This window comes from Chiloscyllium plagiosum, unplaced genomic scaffold, assembly GCF_037043375.1.
Source record: "Chiloscyllium plagiosum isolate Xiang-an unplaced genomic scaffold, Cpla_swu_hap1 HiC_scaffold_5, whole genome shotgun sequence".
Lineage (NCBI taxonomy): Eukaryota > Metazoa > Chordata > Chondrichthyes > Orectolobiformes > Hemiscylliidae > Chiloscyllium > Chiloscyllium plagiosum.
In genome coordinates, this window is record NW_028270143.1 from 1907315 (window position 1) to 1929843 (window position 22529).

Here is a 22529-nt window from a genome sequence, read left to right on the forward strand (position 1 = left end):
CACATTTTTAAGCTCTGATCCCCAGCATCTGCAGTCCTCACTTTCTCCTAGAACTATCACAATACCATTATAGGTGACTTTTATATGGGTTATCAGAAAAGATTTGAAAAGATGTTTTAAAACTTCAGGCATATAAAAGGAATTGCAGCAGCAGTTTTTTTTACAATGCTAATTGACAGCAACAAAGAATGGATATTGCTCAGTCTGGAAAAGGATTGGAAAGTGAGCCAAAGACCCGAGCTGAATCCATTTTTGTTCTTATTCATACATACATGCAAATGACTAGGACTCAAGAATAGACAATAAATTTAAATTTGCTTTTGACACCAGAAGGGGTTTGGAAAACAGCAAGGATGGCATCAAACACAAGCACTTTTATTTAGCACCTTTAACATAGGGAAATATTCTGATTCATTTCACAGGAACATTACAAAACAAAATGTAACAGAGCTACAAGGAGATATAGGACAGTTGACCAAGATCTTAGTTGAGAGTTAGGCCTCAAGGAGCACTTCAGAGAAACAAAGAGGCAGAAGCATAGGGAAGAATTTCAACTGAAGGCAACTGAAGATCAATGTGCAGCGATTAAAATTGGAGATTTTAGCAAGACCACAAGGGGTGGAGGGAAGACAAGTATTTATTTGAGGAGGGCACTGGACTAGAAAACATCAGAGGAACAAGTAGAAAAGACAGGGAGGGATTTGAAATCAAGCATGCAAATTTTAATTTTTTTTTTAAAAAAGGAGCGCTTGACTAGAAACAAATATAACTCAGGAAACACATGGGTAATAAGTGAATGGGGAGAGTTGGGACATAGATTACACAGTGTTGGGTAGAATATGGGAGGCCAGTCAAGTGTGCATTGGAACAACCAGGTTTAACAGTGATTAAGGAGAAAGTGAGGTCTGCAGATGCTGGAGATCAGAGCCGGAGATGTGTTGCTGGAAAAGCGCAGCAGGTCAGGCAGCATCCAGGGAACAGGAGAATCGACGTTTCGGGCATAAGCCATTCCTGAAGAAGGGCTTATGCCCGAAACGTCGATTTAACAGTGATTAAGCATAGTGAAGGTTTTAGCAACTGATGGGCTAAGGTAGTGCTAGGATAGACTAAGTGGCCAGGGAACAGAGTTTTTGGTGGGAATCAAAGATGATGGTTTCTCCTTTTCTAACATTTAGTTGGGAGAAAAATTCTCCTCGTCCAACATGGGAGATCAAACAAGCAGCCTGACAATTTAGAAACAATGGAAGGATCAACTCAGGTGGTGCTGAGGTACAGTTTGATCTAAAAGTACACATAGAAACTGATGTGGTGGTTTCAGATGACGTTGCTGAGGAGTAGCATGTAGGCAAGAAATAGAAAGAGTCCAGGAATAGAGCCTCAATGACAAGAGGAAATGGTGCAGGAGATGAAGGCCACTGCCGATGATTATCTGGCTATAATTAGATAGATTAAAATGGACCCAAATGAATACAATGCCATCCAGAAGAACAACAATAAAGACGGCAGTTAGCTCAATTGGCTGGATGGCTGGTATGTGATGCAGAATGATGCCAACAATTCTCTATCAATTCCTGTGCCAGCTCAGGTCACTGTGGAGATCTCAAATTCTCAACCTTGGCCTTGTCTGAGGTGTGGCGATCTGCAGATTAGACCACCACCAGGTGTTTCCCTCTAGTGAGAGAGCAGACTATGGTCCTCTGGGACTATGGCGACTTTACCTTTAGTGAAGAGGGATGGGCAATAATTCGGTCAACAGTGACAAAGACCACATAAGACATCGGAAAAGAAGTAGGCCATTCCGCCCATTGAATCTTCTCCTGCATTCAATGAGATCATGACTGATCTCTGAATCCTCAACTCCACTTTCTGCCTTTTCCTCATAACTCTCAATTCCCTTGCAGGTTAAAAATCTATGTCAGTTTTGAATATCATGAACGATCCAGCCTTGACAGGGCTCTGCAATAAAGAATTCAACAGAGACACTATCCTCGGAAGAAATTCCTCAGCTCTCTCTCAAATGTCGACCCTTTATTCTGAGATTATGCCCTCTTGTCCTAGACCAACCACAATGGGAAACAAGCTTCCACATACACCATGTCCAGTCTAAGAACCTTGTATATATGTTTCAATAAAGTCATCTCTCATTCTTCTAAATTTCAATGAGCATAGATCCAATCTACTCATTCTCTCCTCTTAAGACAATCCCTTCATATCTGCTACCAGCCCAGTGGATCTTCTCTGTACTGCCACCAATGTCAGTATACCTTTCCTTAGATAAGTGGTCAAAAACTCTTCACAGTATTCCAGCTGTGGTCTGAAAATCTCCTTATGGGTCAGCAGTTGAGGAGAAAGAGCTGTCAACAACATATGACAGCAAGCGAGGCTGCGTGGTTGCCTCCATAGTTACAATAGGTTTAAGGGAGAAACAGGTGAATCTCATGAACACTCAAAAGCATAAGAGAAGAATGCAAAACAAGACTACAGAAACTTGCAATTGCAAGGCATGGAGGGCTTTGGGCTAGGGAAACTGAGGCAAGCAGCAATCCCAATCGTAAGGACAAAAATATCCATGAGCTGTTCACAGTTGTTGGAAATGCAGCTGGATAAGGATAGAGAAAGGTTTAAGGAGACAGATTGTAGTAAGAAAAGCGACAGTTACCATTGCAATGCAGGTTCATCTTGGAATGCAGAACAATTTTGGCAAAAGAAAGCATTACCCAATAACTCAATGTACTGTCCAACAAGATCTGGCAGTGAATTATAAAACCAGCTTGGTTGCCATGTCACTTTAAACCAGCGTCCCTTGAACTTAAAGGTCAGTAGCTGTGGAAACGTCATGAATGGAGGGTTAAAGTTGCAATTTAAAAGCGAAATGAGAAAATATTGGAAAAGGGAACAAACCGAGATATGATACCAAGTTAAGAAAGAGCAGGCACCGTACTACAATGGTCGCCGTGGGGCAAATAATAGAGCACATAGCCATGCAGGAGATTTAATTTAGACTGAAGGTGGAACATAGCCTGGCAAAGGAACCAAGATTCTGAAACCAAAAATCCTAAAATCCAATCAAAGAAAGTAGTAAAATTAGCCTGTGTCATATAGGAAGTCTTGCATACCTCCAATGGCATTGATTTCTAACATATAGCTGATATCTCATGTCCTTCTTCAGTGTGGGAATCTTTGGATCAAGCCATAATCAACACCCAATCATTAGAAAACAGTATGTATATCACAAAGATATTTAGTATTTCCACTAAAGCAGAAAGGTTGACCAAACTTCATGAGGATTTTTACAAACATAAAAATAAGTAGAGTTAAAAGGGTAAGATCTTTTGTTCCAAGAGCAGAATCAGTGGATTATCATAAATTAAAAGCAGGAATGGGTGCGGAAATGAAAATTTCTTTGCTCGAGAATTGTTCAACAATGAAATGCTTAAAATGGACCATTGCATATTAAGTGGGAATTTGATAAATATGTGGAGTGGAGGAAAATCAAAACTAATTTGATAAAGCAGTCTTAAATAATTCAGTTAAAGAAGAGGTAAACAGTCATCTTCCATATTGCTACTTGCAAAGTATATATTCATGGGAAATAAGTGAATTTAAGCAGATGGATGGCTGAATCATCCAACTTATGTTGCTTTTATGTCATTAAACTCAAACTCAATACAATTTTAAATCAATGCTGTTTTAACCACAGTTTTAACAATTCAAAACACTTACCAAAATGCAGAGATAAATCAAGAACAAAAATTTCCAACATACTCCGAACAAAATAGAATACATTTAGAGTTACACTTCAACTTGCCTTTCCTTTTCTCTTGATCATCTTTTTTGTGGCATCTGCTCTCATTGCAAGGCTGATGACTGGTTCAACTCTTCTGCCATGGACTGAGGGTAGAGTTTCTTCAAGTTGTAGCTTTTTAATTTTTGGTTTACCAACCTTGCCCTTAACTGCCTTACCAAACGATCCTGCCAGAAGATCCTCTCTCTCTTGGGCTTCCACACGCTGCATTAAAATTGAGAAACAGATCTTAAGGAAAATGTCTCTATGTTTGAAGTTAAAATTCCATTCAGAAAACAGCTGACATTAACTGCAAATTAACAATATTCCAATCCCATTTGATTTAAATTCTCCTGTTAAGCTATTTTTTTTCCCTCTGGTCTGAGCTTAAGTTTCATTAACATATCTCTATGGGTACATCACTTTGGTTACAGATTAATTCTTATTCAAAGCAAAACCTACAACATTTCCTTTAGTAAAAATTTGCATCTTAATTTTGTGTGGCGATATATCTATACAATGAAAGAAAATGACACTTATTTTCCAGGAACCATCTGGGCAGACTGTTGATAAATTTCTTTTGTTGCAGTTTTGCACTTCTCCCAAATGTGCATTTCCTTGGAAAACTTCCCTCCTCTCCATACAACAGCATGATATTGCATGGAATTGGAAGCAGTATCATGAGAAATGCACTTTATTTTAAAACTCTAAATTATTTGAAAAACCTGAACTGTGATCAGTTTTATAACTTGATGTCAAGAGTTTGTATCTCACTTAATAAACATTGCCACCATATAATTGTACAGTTTGAAAATTCACAGCAATTATCAATTCCAGATTTACGCTTTAAGTTTGGTCACTACCTATTTTCTATTGAAATGCTCTTTGACCTCATTCTTCAATAGATTCGATAATTTTGAATGTAAGGGAATGGCAAGGCAGAATGTTAAACATCACTTATATCTGAACAGTGCCATTGGCACTTCTGGTGGTTTTACCACATTTTCAATTGTTACAGTTGGTTCTTTAAAATATTCATCCCTTGTTTAATCGTTTTATCACAAATAATTGGAGGTATTCTTTTTTGTAAGAAGAATACATTTTAGTTGAAGCTTTTTCAAAATAAGGAATGCATATTAGAAGGCTTGGTTTTCTTATACTTACATCAAGCTCTTCAATAAATGCAGCAAGATCATCTTTCCAAAGGTCAGGAGGAGTTTTTCTCTTCAGATCATCAAGCTCCTTTCCCTACAACACATAACAGATTATCTTGGAATATTGTGCCAACAAAGGCCTGCAAATATAAAAACAAAAGGAGTCAGTGCATTACTTTTGCATCCCTCTGTTTTAATAGTTCTTCTACTTTCTCCTTTGTAAGGCACCAAAGAGGCATATTCAAGATGTAGTTGAAGTCTGGTCCAGACCCAGCACCTGAAATACTTGAAGTGCCATCATCTAGTTCCAACAAATCCTCTTCTGCAGCTGTCTGCAAAGGAACAATCAGAAGTTATTTGTAAAGAAGAGTGCTCAGATTTATTTTCAAGTAGAATTCAGCACAAGATCATGCAACCAAACACTAATTAAAGTATTAACCAGGCCAGGAATGCAAAATCCCTCCAACGGCACGACGGCTCAGTGGTTAGCATTGCTGCCTCACAGCGCCAGGGATCCGGGTTCGATTACAGCCTCGGGTGACTGTCTGTGTGGAGTTTGCATATTCTCCCCGTGTCTGTGTGGGTTTCCTCCAGGTGTTCCAGTTTCCTCCCACAATCCAAAGATGTGCAAGGCAGGTGAAATGACCATGCTAAATTGCCCATAGTGTTAGGTGCATTAGTCAGGGATAAATATAGGGAAAGGAAATGGGTCTGGGTGGGTTGCTGTTCGGAGGGTTTGTGTGGACGTATTGGGCCGAAGGGCCTGTTTCCATACTGTAGAGTATCTAATTACACTGTTTTCAATGCAACACTATGGGCCAGAATTCTGCTCTAGTACAGCATTAACAGCATGAGCTGTAAGATAGGTGTACCCCTTCATCTTTGAGTCAAAATGTTTTATACTACACGTTGCTGAAAGTGACAGCTGATAAAGGAAACAGGTCATCCAAAACCTGAGAGAATAGAATAACCAATAGGACATGTCCCCAGCCAATGACATTTAAGAATTGGAAATGAATAATGGTAAGACTGAACAGGGTGAATTCAGGTACAGAAAGTAAAAGGAAATCTGGATAAAGAATGGATAGGAAAAGACAAAAAAGAATAATATGGTTTGACATTTTTAGAATCTTAAGAAAAGGATAAATACTTGGAAGTATTAAGAGTTAAGATGGCTTTCAGTCCCAGAAGTTTACTGGCAGTAATGAATAATTATCACATTGTTTAAAAAAATAAAGGACTTATTCTTCTAATTACTGGGCTTAAATGTCTGCAGTGGGTTCAATTCATATCTATGTCATAAATACAACAACTTGAAAACATTTAATGTATAATTAAGAGGCAAACAACAAGATGCCACTTCCACGAAGGTAGCAGCACATCAGTGTATCTTCGGAGCAATTGTACTTATAACTGCTTCTCTCACCTGAAGCTAATATATAATTTATACAGAGAGAAATAAAGGTGTGTGCCATTAAAAGAGAGCTGTTGCAGTCCCAGCAACACCAAAATTCAGTAACAGACAGTACAGCAGTTCCATGAAATAATGTCACAGATGCTAGATGTAGGCAAGTCTCAGGTTTCCAGAGCAAGGAGGAATTAGGCATCTGAGAGGGAAAGTGGCCAAGGGAGGGTGAGAATATCACCAAAGTGCAAATAACACCACTAGAGGAGGCAAACCATTTTACTGCCACCTTTCCACTAACTTGGGTGGAAAAAGAACAGCCATCTCATGTACAGCATATTAAGACAGTGAAAACAGATTTGAGGGTCTGAAGCGGAAAATAACTGGGTAGTCAGAACATTAATTGGCTAGCCACCTGATTTATTTTGCAGACATACACACTTGCCCTCTCTCTCACACACAGACACACACGCACGCATCCTCTCACAGGCTTATACACACACACACACTTTACCAAGCATGCGCACACACACTCACGTGCACTCTCATTCATTCATGCGCGCGTGCACGCACACACACACACATTTATGGGGTGAACTTATATTTCCAGATAATTAAAGGAGGTAAAAAACACAGCAATTTTTTGCTGCTCTAGCCACTGCAAAATCCATACCAGAATATAGGCAAAATAATTTAGTTATAGCACCTCTAAGTGTAGTGGCATTAAAGATCAACTTTCTGAAGTCTCTCTCTGACACAAGTGTCAACCTGTGATTATACTGAGGACAGCTTTGTATCATATACTTGTGACTAGGGAGGAATCAAAGTGAAATTGCTCCAAGTTCTTTCTCATATAGTACTCTTCATAGAATCCCTAGTGGGAAAACAGGTCATTTGGCCCAACATGTCCATACCAACCCTCCGAAGAGTAATCCACCCTACCCTATTACTTTATATATACTCTGAACTTACACATCCCTGAACACTAAGGGCAATTTAACATGGCCAATTCACCTAACCTGCACATCTTTGGATTGTAGGAGGAAACCAGAGCACCCAGAGAAATCCCATACAGACACTGGGTGAATGTGCAAACTCTACGTAGACAATCGCCTGAGGCTAGAATCAAACCCGGGTCCCTGGCGCTGTGCTAACCACTGAGCTACTGTGCAACCCCAACAAATGTATGAGGGTTAATTGGAACACAATGCAAACCAAACAAAAATTTCAGACTGCTGGTGACTGCCTTTTATTTCTTTCCTAAAGCAGAAAGCAATGGTTGCCAAAAGTATGGACAAATGACAGCATCTCACACTTCTGATATAGCTGCCAAGGTGTTAACTACAGCAGTTTTGAATTAGAGTATCTACCTATTCCCTTGACTCTTACCTCAAAGAGAGCTTTGGGTTCATGTCACACTACAGGTGACCTCACTGCACTATACACACTCTCTCTCTCTCTCACACAGACACACACACTCTCCCTCTCTCTCTCACACAGACACACATGCACGCATGCTCTCACAGGCTTATACCCCTTCACACTCGCACACATTTTATCAAGCATGCACACGCACAAACACAGACATACTCACGTGCACTCACATTCTCACACGTTTATGGGGTGAACTTATATTTGCAGATATATTCTATCTTGTTCAAAAAATGCAGAAGCTGCGGACAGTCAATGCAGGCAGTCAATCCATGTAATATTTTGTAAATTCTGCAATGGAAATAGAATCAATCTGACTCAAGACTGAGGTACAGACAGACTCTAACCTCACACCATTAATGCGTTGTCTGAGCTGAGATCTCACCTTTTGTTATAAAACCTGTTATAAAAAGTTATCTTGAGAATGTGACTTAAAACTAGTTTTGAGATTTACATATTAAAGAACTGATACCAGCAAAACTATTCTAAAAAATGAAAGACTTAATAATCTAGGTCTGTTCATTATGTCATTTCAGCTGCATATAATCTTTTGCTATAAATTCTGTCTCTTAGGGTCTTGCTTCTCAACCACCTCATGAAGAAGCAGTGCTTCAAAAACTAGTGCCTCCAAATAAAGCTGTTGGACAAAAACCTGGTGGTGTGTGATTTTTAACTTTGTCCACCCCAGTCCGACATCTGCTCCTCCAAATTCCCGAAAAGTAGATTTTGATCAGTACTTACTCAACAGCATAGTCAAGATCAGTCTCCGTGGAACATCAAGAAAATAATTACTAATAATAATGCCTTTTTTTTGAAAATTAAAATTATTTGATGTTACAAAATCATGTTGACTTTCACCAATTAAAATTGGATATTTCTGCAAATGTTAGTTAAAATGAAATTCACTCAAAACTATTTAAGTTTTCAGCTAATCCTTATTAATGTCAGAATCATTTGACAGATACATTTTGTTTATCAACCAGTTTGATTGTCAAACTATAAAATTTAACAATGTTTACAATTTGGTGGTTAGCATATTTTCAAGGAACCAATATTTTACCTTCTCTTGAGCTTCTTTCCAGGCTTTGATTGGATCAGATTCATAGCCCCGTTGGATGAGCATTTGGTAAAGATCCCTCTTTGATTTATTCTCTAAGAAAATATTTATAAAAAGGTCATATCAAAAAAGTATACAAACATCAAATAAATGTGTCCAATATCCATCAGCTGGTGGTAACTTTTGAATGTAAGATGATAAGACAGATTTTTTTGACAAAATGGTAACACTTCAACAATGAAAATCCTTAACCTCGAATGTCTACAGACCAATCCAGGGTTATTTTACATACATTAACCAAACCTTGAAATATTTGCATCAAAAGGTCCTGGAATTTGCTTTCCAGTTCACATTCACCATCAAAAAAAGTTGCCAACAAAGGATGTAGCTGCTTTGTGGATTTTGCTATTCCAGACACCATTTTAAATCTGCTGTAAAGTCTCCAGCCACTTCAGGAATCCAGCAATAATTATATCAACCACCAAAGAAAGTGACTACTCACACTAAGGTATTCTCAGGACAGCAAACCAGGAAGTAAAAACAGCACAATTTTTCATCCAAATTATAATTCGTGAGCAAAATAATTAGTAAAATTGAAATAAAAAACCTAAAATATGAATTTTATGAGTGAAAATACATTTTAAATGATTTATCAATGAGAAATTTGACATTTCAGAAATATAAAATTAAAGGTACAATTTTCAAACACTGAAGATTTCAACAATGATCATGAAGTTATTAAAACTATTTAAAAAGTTGTGAACATTTCAAAGGTTTTTTTATACCAACTTCTACTTATATAGCACCTTTAACATTACAACATTTCTGTAAATGCTTTGCAGGATTAGCCAAATAAAGGGATATCTTAAGTCAGATGACCATAAGCTTAACTAAACAAGTTTCAAAAATTGCTATAAGGAGGAAAATGAGATAAACAGAAGAGGAGATACAAAGAGAATTCCAGAGCTTGGGGCTTAGCAAAACGATATAGATATCAAAGGTGAAGAAATAATCAAGAATGCATAAGAGGCTATAATAGAGGTGCGCAAGTATCTTCTAGATTTTGCTGGAGGAAATTAGTCATGAAAAGAGGCAAAGCCATGGAGGGATTTGTAAACAGAAATGAGAAATTCAAATTCAAGACTCTGCTTAATCAGTAATCAATGCAAGTCAGTGCGTTCAGGGTTGATATGGGAAGCAAACATGCTACAAGTGCAATGAAACTGACATTTATAACATATACATGCATAAAACCATTTACTGCAAGTTTAGGTTCTTGAAATGCTAAGAAAAACCATATAGCTTTGCATGTGCTTTTGGTGTTAAGAATTGACTTTTAAAAACAATATCCATAATTCCAAATGATTATATTACCCACAATTCATCAGGAACTACCCAATTAGCTGGAGAACTTTGCAGACTAATTTTTAGTCTGTGCTGGGAAGTGATTCAGGAGAAAAGCACACATCAAGCTTGAAAGTACTGAGAACTTATTAAATGTCTTACACAGTATTCCTAAGAAAAAGAATTCAAAGTAATGAAATGATTTGAAAATAAAAAATTATTATAAATCCCATACTGCAGTGTTGTCAGTCAGTGCAAAAGTAGTATAGTGCTAGATGATTTTTTTTTCAGAAAAAGGAGGAATGGCATTAGATTAGATTAAATTACAGTGTGGAAACAGGCCCTTCGGCCCAACAAGTCACACCGACCCGCCGAAGCGTAACCCTCCCATACCCCTAACCTAACACTACGGGCAATTTAGCATGGCCAATTCACCTGACCTGCACATCTTTGGACTGTGGGAGGAAACCGGAGCACTCGGAGGAAACCCACGCAGACACGGGGAGAACGTGCAAACTCCACACAGTCAGTCACCTGAGGCGGGAATTGAACCCGGGTCTCTGGCACTGTGAGGCAGCAGTGCTAACCACTGTGCCACCGTGCCGCCCTGAAGTTGCTTCAGGGATGACATAGCACTGGAAGGAGACTTAAGTATTACTAATTATGTTCCAGAATTAAGATTTCTACAGTTCCAGCAGATAAATTCAAATTTTAATTACTTCAAATTAAATTTTTTTCCCTCATATGGAAATGAGGAGATCTTGCTATAAGTACAGCAATGGATGTTCTTAGAATTGCAACAATTTTCTAGCATGTATCACTGCGTGCTGTTTCCTACACAAAGCTGTTCTTTCTGTTCAAACTATAAAGTTTGCTTGGGTTATTTCTAATCTGTTTAAAAATCTTTGAATCGATTAAAACAAAATAGTGTTTTTCTTCTCTCGTTCATCTTCATTTCTGTTGTTTATAAACATTTGTTTTGCTTTGTTAAAACACATTGCAACATTGTGTGTTTATATTTCAATAAATGATCACTTTGATCACAAAACTTTAAGGATTAGGATCTTTTCAGCCAGGTTCCTGGCTGGAATCTGGCTCATCAAATACGAATATCAACTGGGCACTAAATGATAACCAGTGGGCCCACCTGATCACAAATTAGGACACAGGCAACAGAAATGTGTTGTGTCAATTTTACAGAGGTAGAAAGTAGGCATCCACCCACGAGTGTATTAGAATAGTTGATTGTGGAGGTAACAAAGGATTAGAATTTAGTTGACAGCTGAGCTGAGACAGGGACAAATCAAGCAATGTTACGGAGGTACAAATAGGTGGCCATACAGGATTGTGGTAATATGGGGTCAGCAGCTCAATGCCACATCAAATACAGCAAGATCAACATTATAAAAACTGGTACATGCTCATCACTTAATTGATTTCTACTTGATTTTAAAATGATTTATGAGATGTGACTGTCACAAGCAAGGCCAGCATTTACCTAACTTGTATTGAGAAGCTACTGGTGAGCTATCTTGAATTGGTCATGATGTTAGAGAAGGAGTTCTCAGACTTTAGGTAAAATAGCAACACTACCATTCAAGTCAAGATGGTGAGAGACTTTGAGGGAAACCTGTAGTTTAGGGAGATGATAACAGTGCATCTTGTGGGGAAAGAGAGAATCACTGGCTGCAACCTCTGGATTTCCATGTCCAATGGCTCACGTGCAGACTTCAGAGGTTGCTGTTAATTTTAGAGACATTATGACAATGAACGCCAATGCATTTTTCAATACTAAAGCAAAATCCACACATTAATCTTACATCATTACAACTACATTTTGTGACAATTAACTCTATTTTGGTTTTACATATTTTTGAGTATTATTCTCAATATTAGAGGTCACACGGGACTATTTCAGCATTGAGGCAAACAAGTCTATCTTAAATAATGAAGCAACATTATATAGTTTAGTTTCAAATTAGCTGAATAAGAAAACTATAGTTCAGGTTAGAACATACAAAATATAAGCAAAATTTAAACACTCAAGTTTTTCATATGTGACTATTAAAACAGGATCTTTAAAAATTATATCAGAGGAGATATCCAAGAGGTTCTCAAACATTTTTGCTGTAACTTATTTGGAGATTCACAACTCACACATGGGTCTTCTTTATAAGAAACAGTACTTTTTTCAAACTAATGTTACTTCATAACTAATGTATAAATGGGAACTTAAAATACTTCAACAGTTTTATCACATCATCTGTTTTACATGTTTGGGTTTTAATAGCAAAACCTGATCAAATCTAACTAAAAAGCCAGAAAGTTCTTCAATGTGCTCCTGTCTTATCACATTTACTTAGAAATACAAACAAACAGTGAGGCAGGAGTAGATCTAAGGTAGTACTGAGCAATTTCACAAAGTAAAACTGGACCTCTACTCTCTAAGCTGGAACCTAACTTGATTGCATGGTCAACACTTTTCTGTAGATGAAAATATAGTGGATCTTGCATCAGGTTCTTTGCAGGTAGAAAAAGGAATAATGAATAGGTGAATTGCTTTGAAATGTGTCGTGCAAATATCGAAGGTTCCCTGTGTGTAGATACGGCATCATTTAGAATTGAGAAGTAAATTAGTAACTAAGAAAACAATCCAAATAAGGTAAAATAAACCAACTTTTCCAAATGTGAGAAGCACGGTGAGCAAATTAACTTTGGAGAACAATGGCAATATTTTACAAGAATGGCTATTTAACAATTCCCATTTAATATTCTCACCAAAGGTTCTTTACGAATGCAATGCAGAGTGAAAATAACAAGTATATTATGCAAAGAATTGAAGAACATGGGGCACACAAATTTTTAACTTTTTTTTAAAGCAAAGTCAAAAGATTTGCTTAGGGAGCACAAACAGTAGGTGAGAGTCAGGTGACAATGCCAATGCCTTGTTAGAGTTTAGTCATTTTTGGTGCAAGTGAGGAATTCCAAAAAAAGGTATTGTACTACACTGTATAATGAGGTAATAACTTTTCTTACAACTGTGAAACACATGCTCTCCTGAGGTGTATTGAAAATATCTGCAAGATCAAACTGATTGTGGAGGAAGAGAGAATTAAGAAGAATGCAAAGTTGGAAAATCTTCTTGTAGGAAATTCTAAAGCCTCATTGAGAGAATTCTTGGAGCAGATATTACCTGTTAGTGCACTACAGTGAACATTCACCCCATGTCCCCATCACAATCCATCGCTTCCAAAACCCAAATATCCTTGTCTTGCTAATGCCTCTTACCAAGTTTGGGGACTTGTCCCAGATAATTCAGTTTACATTTTTCTACAAGCTATATAAACATTTTAACACCTTCAGAAACTGGAAATATTGTCCAGCAATCTACCTAGTTATAACTGACAATCATAAATGATCATATATAATGACCCAGATATGCCAACAGCCAGATAGTCACTGTACCGGTGTAAACTTGCGTTGTGGATTGGAACAATAAGGAAATCCTGACACAGCTTACTGAGGGAACTAATTGGCAATTGTTCCAGTGACTGGAACCCTCTGCAAAAGTCCCTTAATGTTAGAGCTCTGACTTATTTAAGTTTAATTAATTAACCAATTCAAGCATTAAGTCAAGTCCCTCAGTAAACATTAAGCTGAAACCATACTTAGCCCTTCATAATAACTTCCAGGTGTCTGGACATAAAGACTTCAGAATACAGCACTCAGACCAGTAAAAGGGTTTGGCTTTGACGAAGATCCTTTATGTTGCTGGATGCACGAATAATTGAACAGATTGCAAATAAGACAGTAATCCCAAGTGCAGAAGTCATCTGAATGGACTGTAGGCTAATTGGTTATTTGATAAGTGGAAGTAGGGAGTTTGATTAATGGGAGGAGGAGACAGTGATACGGTAGCAATGCTTCAGAATTTCAGAAGTAGTGAATGGGCTTCAGAGTCAACGTTGTGGGCTCTCAGGCAACTGCTCAGGATTGTATACCACTGTGCCTCAATTCTTTTGGCCTTTCCTGCAAATTAGATTGGACATACCCAGGAATGATAATTGTGTTGGTCCGGGGCATCATCAGTGGGTGAGTACAACTATATGAGGCTGTAACCTCACTAGTCTGTAGAACAGTTTTCCCAATATGGTACATTCCCTGGGTGTTAACAAGGAGGGCTTTAAATAATAGTGACCATAAAACTGTCAATTCTTACCAAAAAAAAGTATCTGGTTCATTAGTGTTGTTGGGGAGGAAATCTGGTATCCTTGCATAGTTTTACATTTGTTTCTACACCTGTAACAATATGGTTGATTCTTAAATGCACTCTGAAATGGACTAGCAAGCCACTTAATTCAAGAACCGATAGGAATGAGTGACAAATGCAGGCATTGGTCACATCACACAGAAGAATACGTTTTTAAAAAGACAGATTGGAAGCACCCCCTTCTTTCATGACCTTGATTGACAGATTAAGAGTTTCATGTAAAACTCTAATGAACATATAGCTAAGGTGGTGTAAATTAAAAATGTGCTCAAATAAGCGAGCATGATTTTACTTGCCAATAAAGTGTTTCTACAATGCAGGAAATGGATATCCCATTAATTGTGAACACTGATCCACCAGCAGTTTCTCAGCTACACCCCTGATGTCATGCCATCAATGCAAAGGCTGCCTTTCCACATACACACTGTTTGTTTAATATGAAGTGTAAAGAGAGAGACGTAGTGACTGCAAAAGTCACTACCTAAAATCTGCTGCTTACAAATGGTTTGGTGCTGCCTGTGTGAACATTAAATAGAATTACCACTTTTGGGGAGGAGGTTTATAGCAACATTAAAAAAAAGTTAAGCTTACTCCAAATGTCCTAGAACCCCTTCTCCAACATGCTCCTCTGGCTGTGATGACCTTACATACATTCAACTATAGTTTGCTTTGCATGCAAGGTTAAATGCAATATTCTAATGATCTACATATGAATGCATTGCTCCAAATAGTATACCACTGGCCAGAAATGCAACAGTCAACCAAGACACAACCACCTACTACTGCACAAAATTCAGTCCATTGACAATCTATTGACATTTTGTTCTTTTTTAAAAAATCCTTACCAATTGTAATCTTTCCTTGTATTTTCTCTAGAATGAAGCGAGCTTGGTTGTTCAGCTTTGCAGACTCTGCTCCAAACATTCCTGACAACCACTCTTTCCTGAGACCATAATAATGCAACCTCAGATCAAAGAACTCCTTCAAGATGTCATGTACAGTTTCGTACTTCTTCAAGCAACCCATATGATCAAATAGTACCTGCAATTATCATAATGTTATTGCCATTTGAACATTTTAAAAAATGCATCTAGCATTTAAAAATATGTAACATCTATGTAAAGTTTAAGAAAGAATACTACCATTGAGTTGCAAGTGAGTGTCGTTTGTAGTTTGAACACCTTATGTAAGCCAGCAGCTTCTGCTTGTGCAAGTTTCTCTTCTGACATTTTTACAACAAACTTTACTGAAGCATCAGTATGATATTCTTTGTAGTCATTTATCAAAGCTGGTGTCTTTTCTGTCCCATTAAGCATTGGCTCAAGGACTTGTTCTTTGTATGCCTATATAGAAATAAAGGCTAAGTATTCATCAAAATATAAAAAGGAACATAAAAAGGAAAAAGGTAGTTGCACTAAGTAGGCACAAGACATCCTAAAATATTTTTAGCTAGTAGGGACACATTTTCAGTCAGAAATGTAAGCTAATTTTAATCAACTGCTTTTTACCAGGAGTTAAGAATTACACAGCTGAATAAATATGTCATAATATGGAAGCACTGATATCCTTATCCACAACTGCAAATACATTTTAATGAAAAAAATGTATTTCCTAAAATTCTCCTTTAGTATTATACTCTGAAACATTTCTGAATTATTGCTCATAGATTAAAGTACAGACTTGGAGTTCTGTCATGAAGGCATGTTCAAGGACCCTGGCCAGTTAATTTACCAGGCACATATAAAGGAAATAATTTTTTTTTAAAAATTAATTAATTAATTAATCTCATATATTGTGAAGCTAACAGTTCAACCCACTAAGGTGATCACCCACAGCTTTATGGTACGTTCAACTGAACCATTACTTCAGAGATGAGTAGCTATCTATATTCTCTAAAAGAAATAAGAGTAGCATCAATACATCCATATTGTCATGTGAAGCTACTGACTTCATGAATATCTGAATGGTTTCCAAATTAATACTCAATTCAAAGTTGTGCTCTACCTGTGTCCAGGTCCTAACTGGCAGTTCTGTAATTTCTATTGTATTTCGATCCAAAACCAAGATTTCACCACTGACAACATATTGATTTTGCCCCACTTCATGAATTGTTCCTTTAAAATTCTTGTAGCTTGGAAGCTAGAGATTCAAAAAAACATAAAAATGAAATTTAACTCTGTAGCTCACATCTGGCCTTTGCAAGATTAGTGAAGACAGTGCAATTTTGTTTTCTAAGTCAACAAGATTTAGCACATCATAAGCATTAATAAATGAATGTTAAAAGTATACAAGAACAATATGCTGATGTCATGAATAAAAAAGCTATTTTTCTCTCAAATTAATAGTGTCACTCAAATAAGATCTCAATACATTTAAATACTTCAGGAGCTTAACATTTGATTTACGAGAGACAATTTCGCTATAATAAAAGATTAATAAACGAACAAATTGGGAAATAATTTGTGCCTAACACAATTTTAAGACACCCCAAAATACTTCACAGCCAGTGTTGACACTATTTGGAGATGCCGGTGTTGGACTGGGGTGTACAGAGTTAAAAATCACACAACACCTGTTGGACTATAACCTGGTGTTGTGAGAGTGTTGATACTGTTAGAAAGCAAAAAATATAAACAAGCTGATTTCCACATGAAATTCAACATGCAATAATGAGATAAACGACCAAATAATCAGTTTTATTAACAGTCATTAAGGGAGATTTCCAGGACACAAGGTGAACTGCCTGTTCCTCCAGGATAAGTACTTAGGATGTATTAGGTTAACTTGAGTTGGCAGATAAGGCCTCGGTTTAATATCTCATCCCAACAATGGCATCACATGCAGTAAAGTATTCCAAATAAAAAAAGAAAGCAATAGAGAAACTCTGCAGCTGTGGTAGCACATGTGGTAAGAGAAAGAGAAGGTTTCAAGTCCAAATGACTTCTTCCAAAATCTTCCATAGACATTGTCAGGCTTGACATGTTTCCCTTTCACATACTGTCTTTATTTCAAATCACTGTCGTCTGCAGTATTTTGTGAACAATTTTATAACACTGAAATATTTGTTTAGATCGCTTGCTTAAGTCTCTGGAACAGGACATAACCATAACATAACTTCAGTGTGATGCCACAGCTCCACAAGTGGCACTTGATTTTAATTAGACACTTGATTTTCAATTACAGAAAACAATGCATTAAAACTTCAGTCTTAAAGGTAAAGTAGATCTTGGTTAAGTTCATCACTTTATGAAAAGAATTAGCTAGGTTGTCAGAAATAAGAAGCTATAACATCAGCTGCCACAGAATCACAAAAGTTACAGTGCAGAAAGAGGCCATTCAACCCATCATGCCTGCTTGGCATCTCTTAGCATTTCAATTTGGTGCCAATCTCTTGTCTTTTCCCCACAATCCCATACATTGCTTCTATTTAAGTAATTATCCAATACCCTCTTGAACGCATCAACTGAACCAGTCTTCAGCACACTTCCAGACAAGGCGTTCAAGAGCCGAAACACTCACTGTGTGAAAAGGCCTTTTCTTACCTAACAGTTGCTTTTGGACAAAAAAAAAATAAGACACTAAGACTTCCATATTTCTGTGGAAGTCAGTCGAGATGAAGAGAGATGTGGTGTAAAATATAATGCCTGCTCAGCGCACAATGATACTAGTGTAGACCAATTTTACCCATTACATGCAATTTGTCCTTTGGTTACCTGAAACACTTCCTTGAACAAAATGTTGCACTCGTTGAATGTTATGTAAAACACACATTTTACACATGTAAGAAACACATTAATTTCTTAAAATACAAGAAAATAATTGTTAAAAATATTCACAAATATCCAGTATAATTTACCATAGGTAGGGGATCCAGGCCATCAAGCATCCGCCTAACATTGTTGACCAGCTCCCTGGCGTCATAATTAGGAATTCTACAAGCCCATCCTGTACCAATACCTTCAGCTCCATTAACAAGAACCATAGGAATTATGGGGCAGTACCACTCTGGTTCGACACGCTGATTGTCATCATAAAGGAACTTCAACAAATTGTCATCCATTTGAGGGGAAAGCAAACGTGCCAATGGACTAAAAACAAGTGCAATAAATGTAACAAAATTAAAAGAATTCAATGATTAGTCAGAAAAATTAACCACTATATCGTAAAGTAACTGCATATTCACACTGATTGAAGTTTTGAAAAAATATTTTTACAGAGTTAGAAACATTTTAAAAGGACAATTGTTTTAAAAATATGTAAAAGACAATATTAAAGAAATGCAAAAGCAACAAGTTAGTAAATTGCAACATAAAAATAAAACAGAATACTTTGAATTCTAGAACAACACAGATCGGCCAGTATTATAGCGAAAAGACTGGTCGGTGCTATAAGCTATTAAGGAGAAATGTCATGGTGCAACACTAATCTGTCTCTTACATGTCAATATTTATATTTCTAAATTATCGCTAAATAGTTTTCTCCACTCACCTTAACATAGTGAAAATATATCGAGGACTAGCAGCATCTTTGCCACCATGTAGTCTGGTACCAAACTGGCCAATTGGCTGCAACAGACTTATATTGTTACTTCCTACAAAGTTTTGAGCCAAGTTTACAATGGTCATCATAAGTGCTTGCTGAAAAAGAATGCGATAGTTCGGTTTGTAAAAATGCCAATACATGGTGTATGCAACTAAAACTTCATTGACAACATTCCCAAGTATTTAATTTCACATATCCAACGCATGTTCTCATTCTTCTAAAAGATGCCATCACTGTGTTATGCTCCTGATTTCACTAAGTTGCATTCACTCATCATCCATTTGGATGCAGAATGACAACGCATCAATTTATATCCTTGTTTTCAAGATTCCTCAATGGTCTTGTTCCTCTACATAAGCTTAAGATCTACAATCCTCTGAAATCTCTTTCAATTCTAAATTTCCCTCAATTTACGAATTTTAATCCACCATTAACAACAGTTTTTAACCCATTCTTTGGCCAAAAAAAATCATTTATTTGAGACATGCTTTAATTCATTATCAAATAAGACAGTACTTATGAACACAAACTCCATGAAATGCAGTCAGAATCAATGGTGCAGCCGTTCCTTTCCTTCCTGTGACCACTCAAGCAGCAGTGAAACTACAGGTCTAACCAATGCCATGGCTTCCTCTCCCCAGCTGTGGGGCTCAGAGGAAACTTCTTTAAGCAGAAGCATAACCTGATGAAGAATTCAATGCCCCTCCAGCACTTTGATGAGAGCACCATGGGTCATTACTGTCATTAACACTCGATCAGCACAGAAAACGTGGATCAGTTTTATTTAATGGAGTGCTTACTCTATCCGAAAGACTTGGAGTTCCACATGCAGTTCAAAGTTCAAGTTCAAAAAAAAACACTGATGTATTAGCTATCTGCTTCATGAAAAAAGGATTAAGCCCTGGAACTACGATTAGAAGCAATGAATATTTCAAAGGTTTCTAGCCACTCAATTTAGGAGTGTGCAGGTTAGATGTTCCTGTTGCTTGACCAATGGCTTTCCCAATTTACTATGCAAAAGTTAACCCACTAATTTCTTTGCCTAAAACACGGTCTCAAAATTTCAACTTCTACACGAGTTTATAAATTACATGAGGGGGAAATGAGCAGTGAAGGAAGTCAAGAAAGGTAAAATTTGAAAAACATAATTGCCTTGCCATCAGAGGTACACCTTGTAATTCTCTTTGCATTCTGTATAAAGCAATCCTACTTTACAGATTTTAGTTGATTTTTCTACCCCACATTTGAGTCAAACACAAAGAAGTCGACATAGTCTTGCCAGATCATACAGCTGCTCCCTAATTAGAGAGGCACATCTGTTAGTGGTTTAACCAGAGGGTCACCGTACATCAAGCAAGGGGAGAGGTTGAGAAGGGCAGTCTTTCATGGTAACTTCAGGGTGCAGGGGTGGAACCTACGATGCTGGCATCACACAGTGTTGATAACCAGCCATCCAGCCAACTACTTTATTCTGAAACATTCAATCTAATTATGATTCACATGAGCTGGCATAACTTTTTAAATTGTTACATTTTCAGTTTTAAAAAAGGCATTAAGCACGGCACACTCAGAAGAAATGTATGAACACACTCTAACAGAAGTACGCCATTCAGACTTTCAGGCCTGCTCTTGTCATTCAATATGACCATGGCTGATCTGAACGTAGTCTGAAATCCACATTCTCACCTACATCTAATAATCTTTCACCCCTTGCCTAACAAGAATCTACCTATCTATTACTAAACCAGAAGTATTCTAGGACACAACATCTAATTTTCAAGACGACAGTGCCAGGAACTCATGTTGCTTTAAGATAAAATTTCATCATATCTTCATTTTAAATGGGTGACTACTAATTTTTAAAGTGAATTGTAGTTCTAAATTCTCCCGCAAGTAGAAGAATCCTTTCCACATCTTCGCTCTCAATAACTATCAGGATCATATATGCTTAGATCAAGTCATTTTTTACTTTAGCGGATACAAGTCTAACCTGTCAAATCTTTCCGCAGAAGACAACCCTACATTTTCAGATAATAATCCACTAAACCTTTACCAACTCATTTACACGCTTGCTTAAATGAAGTGATCAATACAGTGCAAGAATTGCAAAACCTGCGCCCACACCTCTCCCCTCACCTCCATCAAAGACCCCAAAGGAGCTTTCTACATCCGTCAGAGATTTACTTGCACCCCCACACACGTCATTTACTTTATCTGTTGCTGTCTCTTCTACATTGGGCAGACAGGATACCTACTTGCAGAACGCTTCAGAGAACACGCACGAAGCAACCCCATCATCTCGTGGTCAAACACTAACTTCCCCTCCCACACCCCCAAGGCCATGCAGGTCTTGGGCCTCCTCCATCACCAAACCCTTATCACGCCTGGAGGACAAATGTCTCATCTTCCACCTTGAGACCCTCCAACCACACAGGATTAAGGTGGATTTCACCAGTTTCCTCATTTCCCCTCCCCCAACTTATCCCGGATCCAACCTTCCACCTCGGCACTGCCCTCTTGACCAGTCCATCTTCCTTATCACCGATCTGCTCCATCCTCCTCTCTGCCCTATCAGCTTCACCCACCTGTTGCACTCTCAGCTACCTTCCCCCCAGCCCCACTTCCTACCCTTTTATCTCCCAGCCCCCCTGGCCACAAGCCTCATTCCTGATGAAGGGCTTATGCTTGAAACGTCAGCTCCTCGGATGCTGCCTGACCAGCTGTGCTTTTCTGACTACTTTTGTATTCCATTCCCTTCACAATAAAGGATAAAATTCTATTTGTATTCCTCATACTTCATGTACCCACATACTAACCTTTTGAGAGTCATGCACTAGGACACTGAGTTGTTTGCAACTCAGTGCTCTGCAATTTCTCATTGATATAAAACACTTCTCTTTTACCTTTCCTGACAAAATAGGCAATTTCACATTTTCCCATATTATATTTCATTTAATTAGATTAGCTTAGATTGATTAGATTTGATTAATTAGATTAGATTACTTACAGTGTGGAAACAGGCCCTTCAGCCCAACAAGTCCACACCGACCCTCCGAACAGCAACCCACCCAGACCCATTCCCCGACTTTTACCCCTTCACCTAACACTACGGGCAACTTAGCATGGCCAATTCACCTAACCTGCACATTTTTTGGACTGTGGGAGGAAACTGGAGCATCCAGAAGAAACCCACGCAGACACGGAGAGAATCTGCAAACTCCACACAGACAGTTGCCTGATGCGGGAATTGAACCCGTGTCTGGCACTGAGGCAGCAATGCTAACCACTGCCACCGTGCCGCCCTACTGCATCTTTGCCCTGTAACTTAACATATTGTACAGCCTTTTGTCACCTCCTTTTGCCCGCTTCACAGCTTACTTTCCTGCTTATTTTTGCACTATCAGCAATAGATCAACCATTTCTTCTATCGTTTCAACTATCATTTATAGAAATTGTACACCAGTTGATATCCCAGCACCAATCCTTGTGACATAACAATTCTTACCTCAAGCCAACCTGTAAAAGATCCATTTATACCTACA

General features: G+C 37.8%; 1 protein-coding gene across 1 annotated transcript in view; it reads right to left on the reverse strand.

Annotated features, from left to right (window-relative positions):
• LOC122549657 (DNA topoisomerase 2-beta-like) overlaps nucleotides 1–22529 on the reverse strand; it is a 148289-nt gene that overhangs the window by 39037 nt on the left and 86723 nt on the right. The window contains exons 20-28 of the mRNA XM_043689461.2: nucleotides 18934–19082; nucleotides 18302–18533; nucleotides 16450–16584; nucleotides 15588–15788; nucleotides 15291–15486; nucleotides 8835–8926; nucleotides 5115–5270; nucleotides 4949–5032; nucleotides 3809–4009 (exon numbers count right to left, since the gene is read on the reverse strand). Of these exons, the coding sequence (XP_043545396.1) occupies nucleotides 3809–4009; nucleotides 4949–5032; nucleotides 5115–5270; nucleotides 8835–8926; nucleotides 15291–15486; nucleotides 15588–15788; nucleotides 16450–16584; nucleotides 18302–18533; nucleotides 18934–19082 (1446 nt within the window). The remainder of the gene's footprint in view (nucleotides 1–3808; nucleotides 4010–4948; nucleotides 5033–5114; nucleotides 5271–8834; nucleotides 8927–15290; nucleotides 15487–15587; nucleotides 15789–16449; nucleotides 16585–18301; nucleotides 18534–18933; nucleotides 19083–22529) is intronic.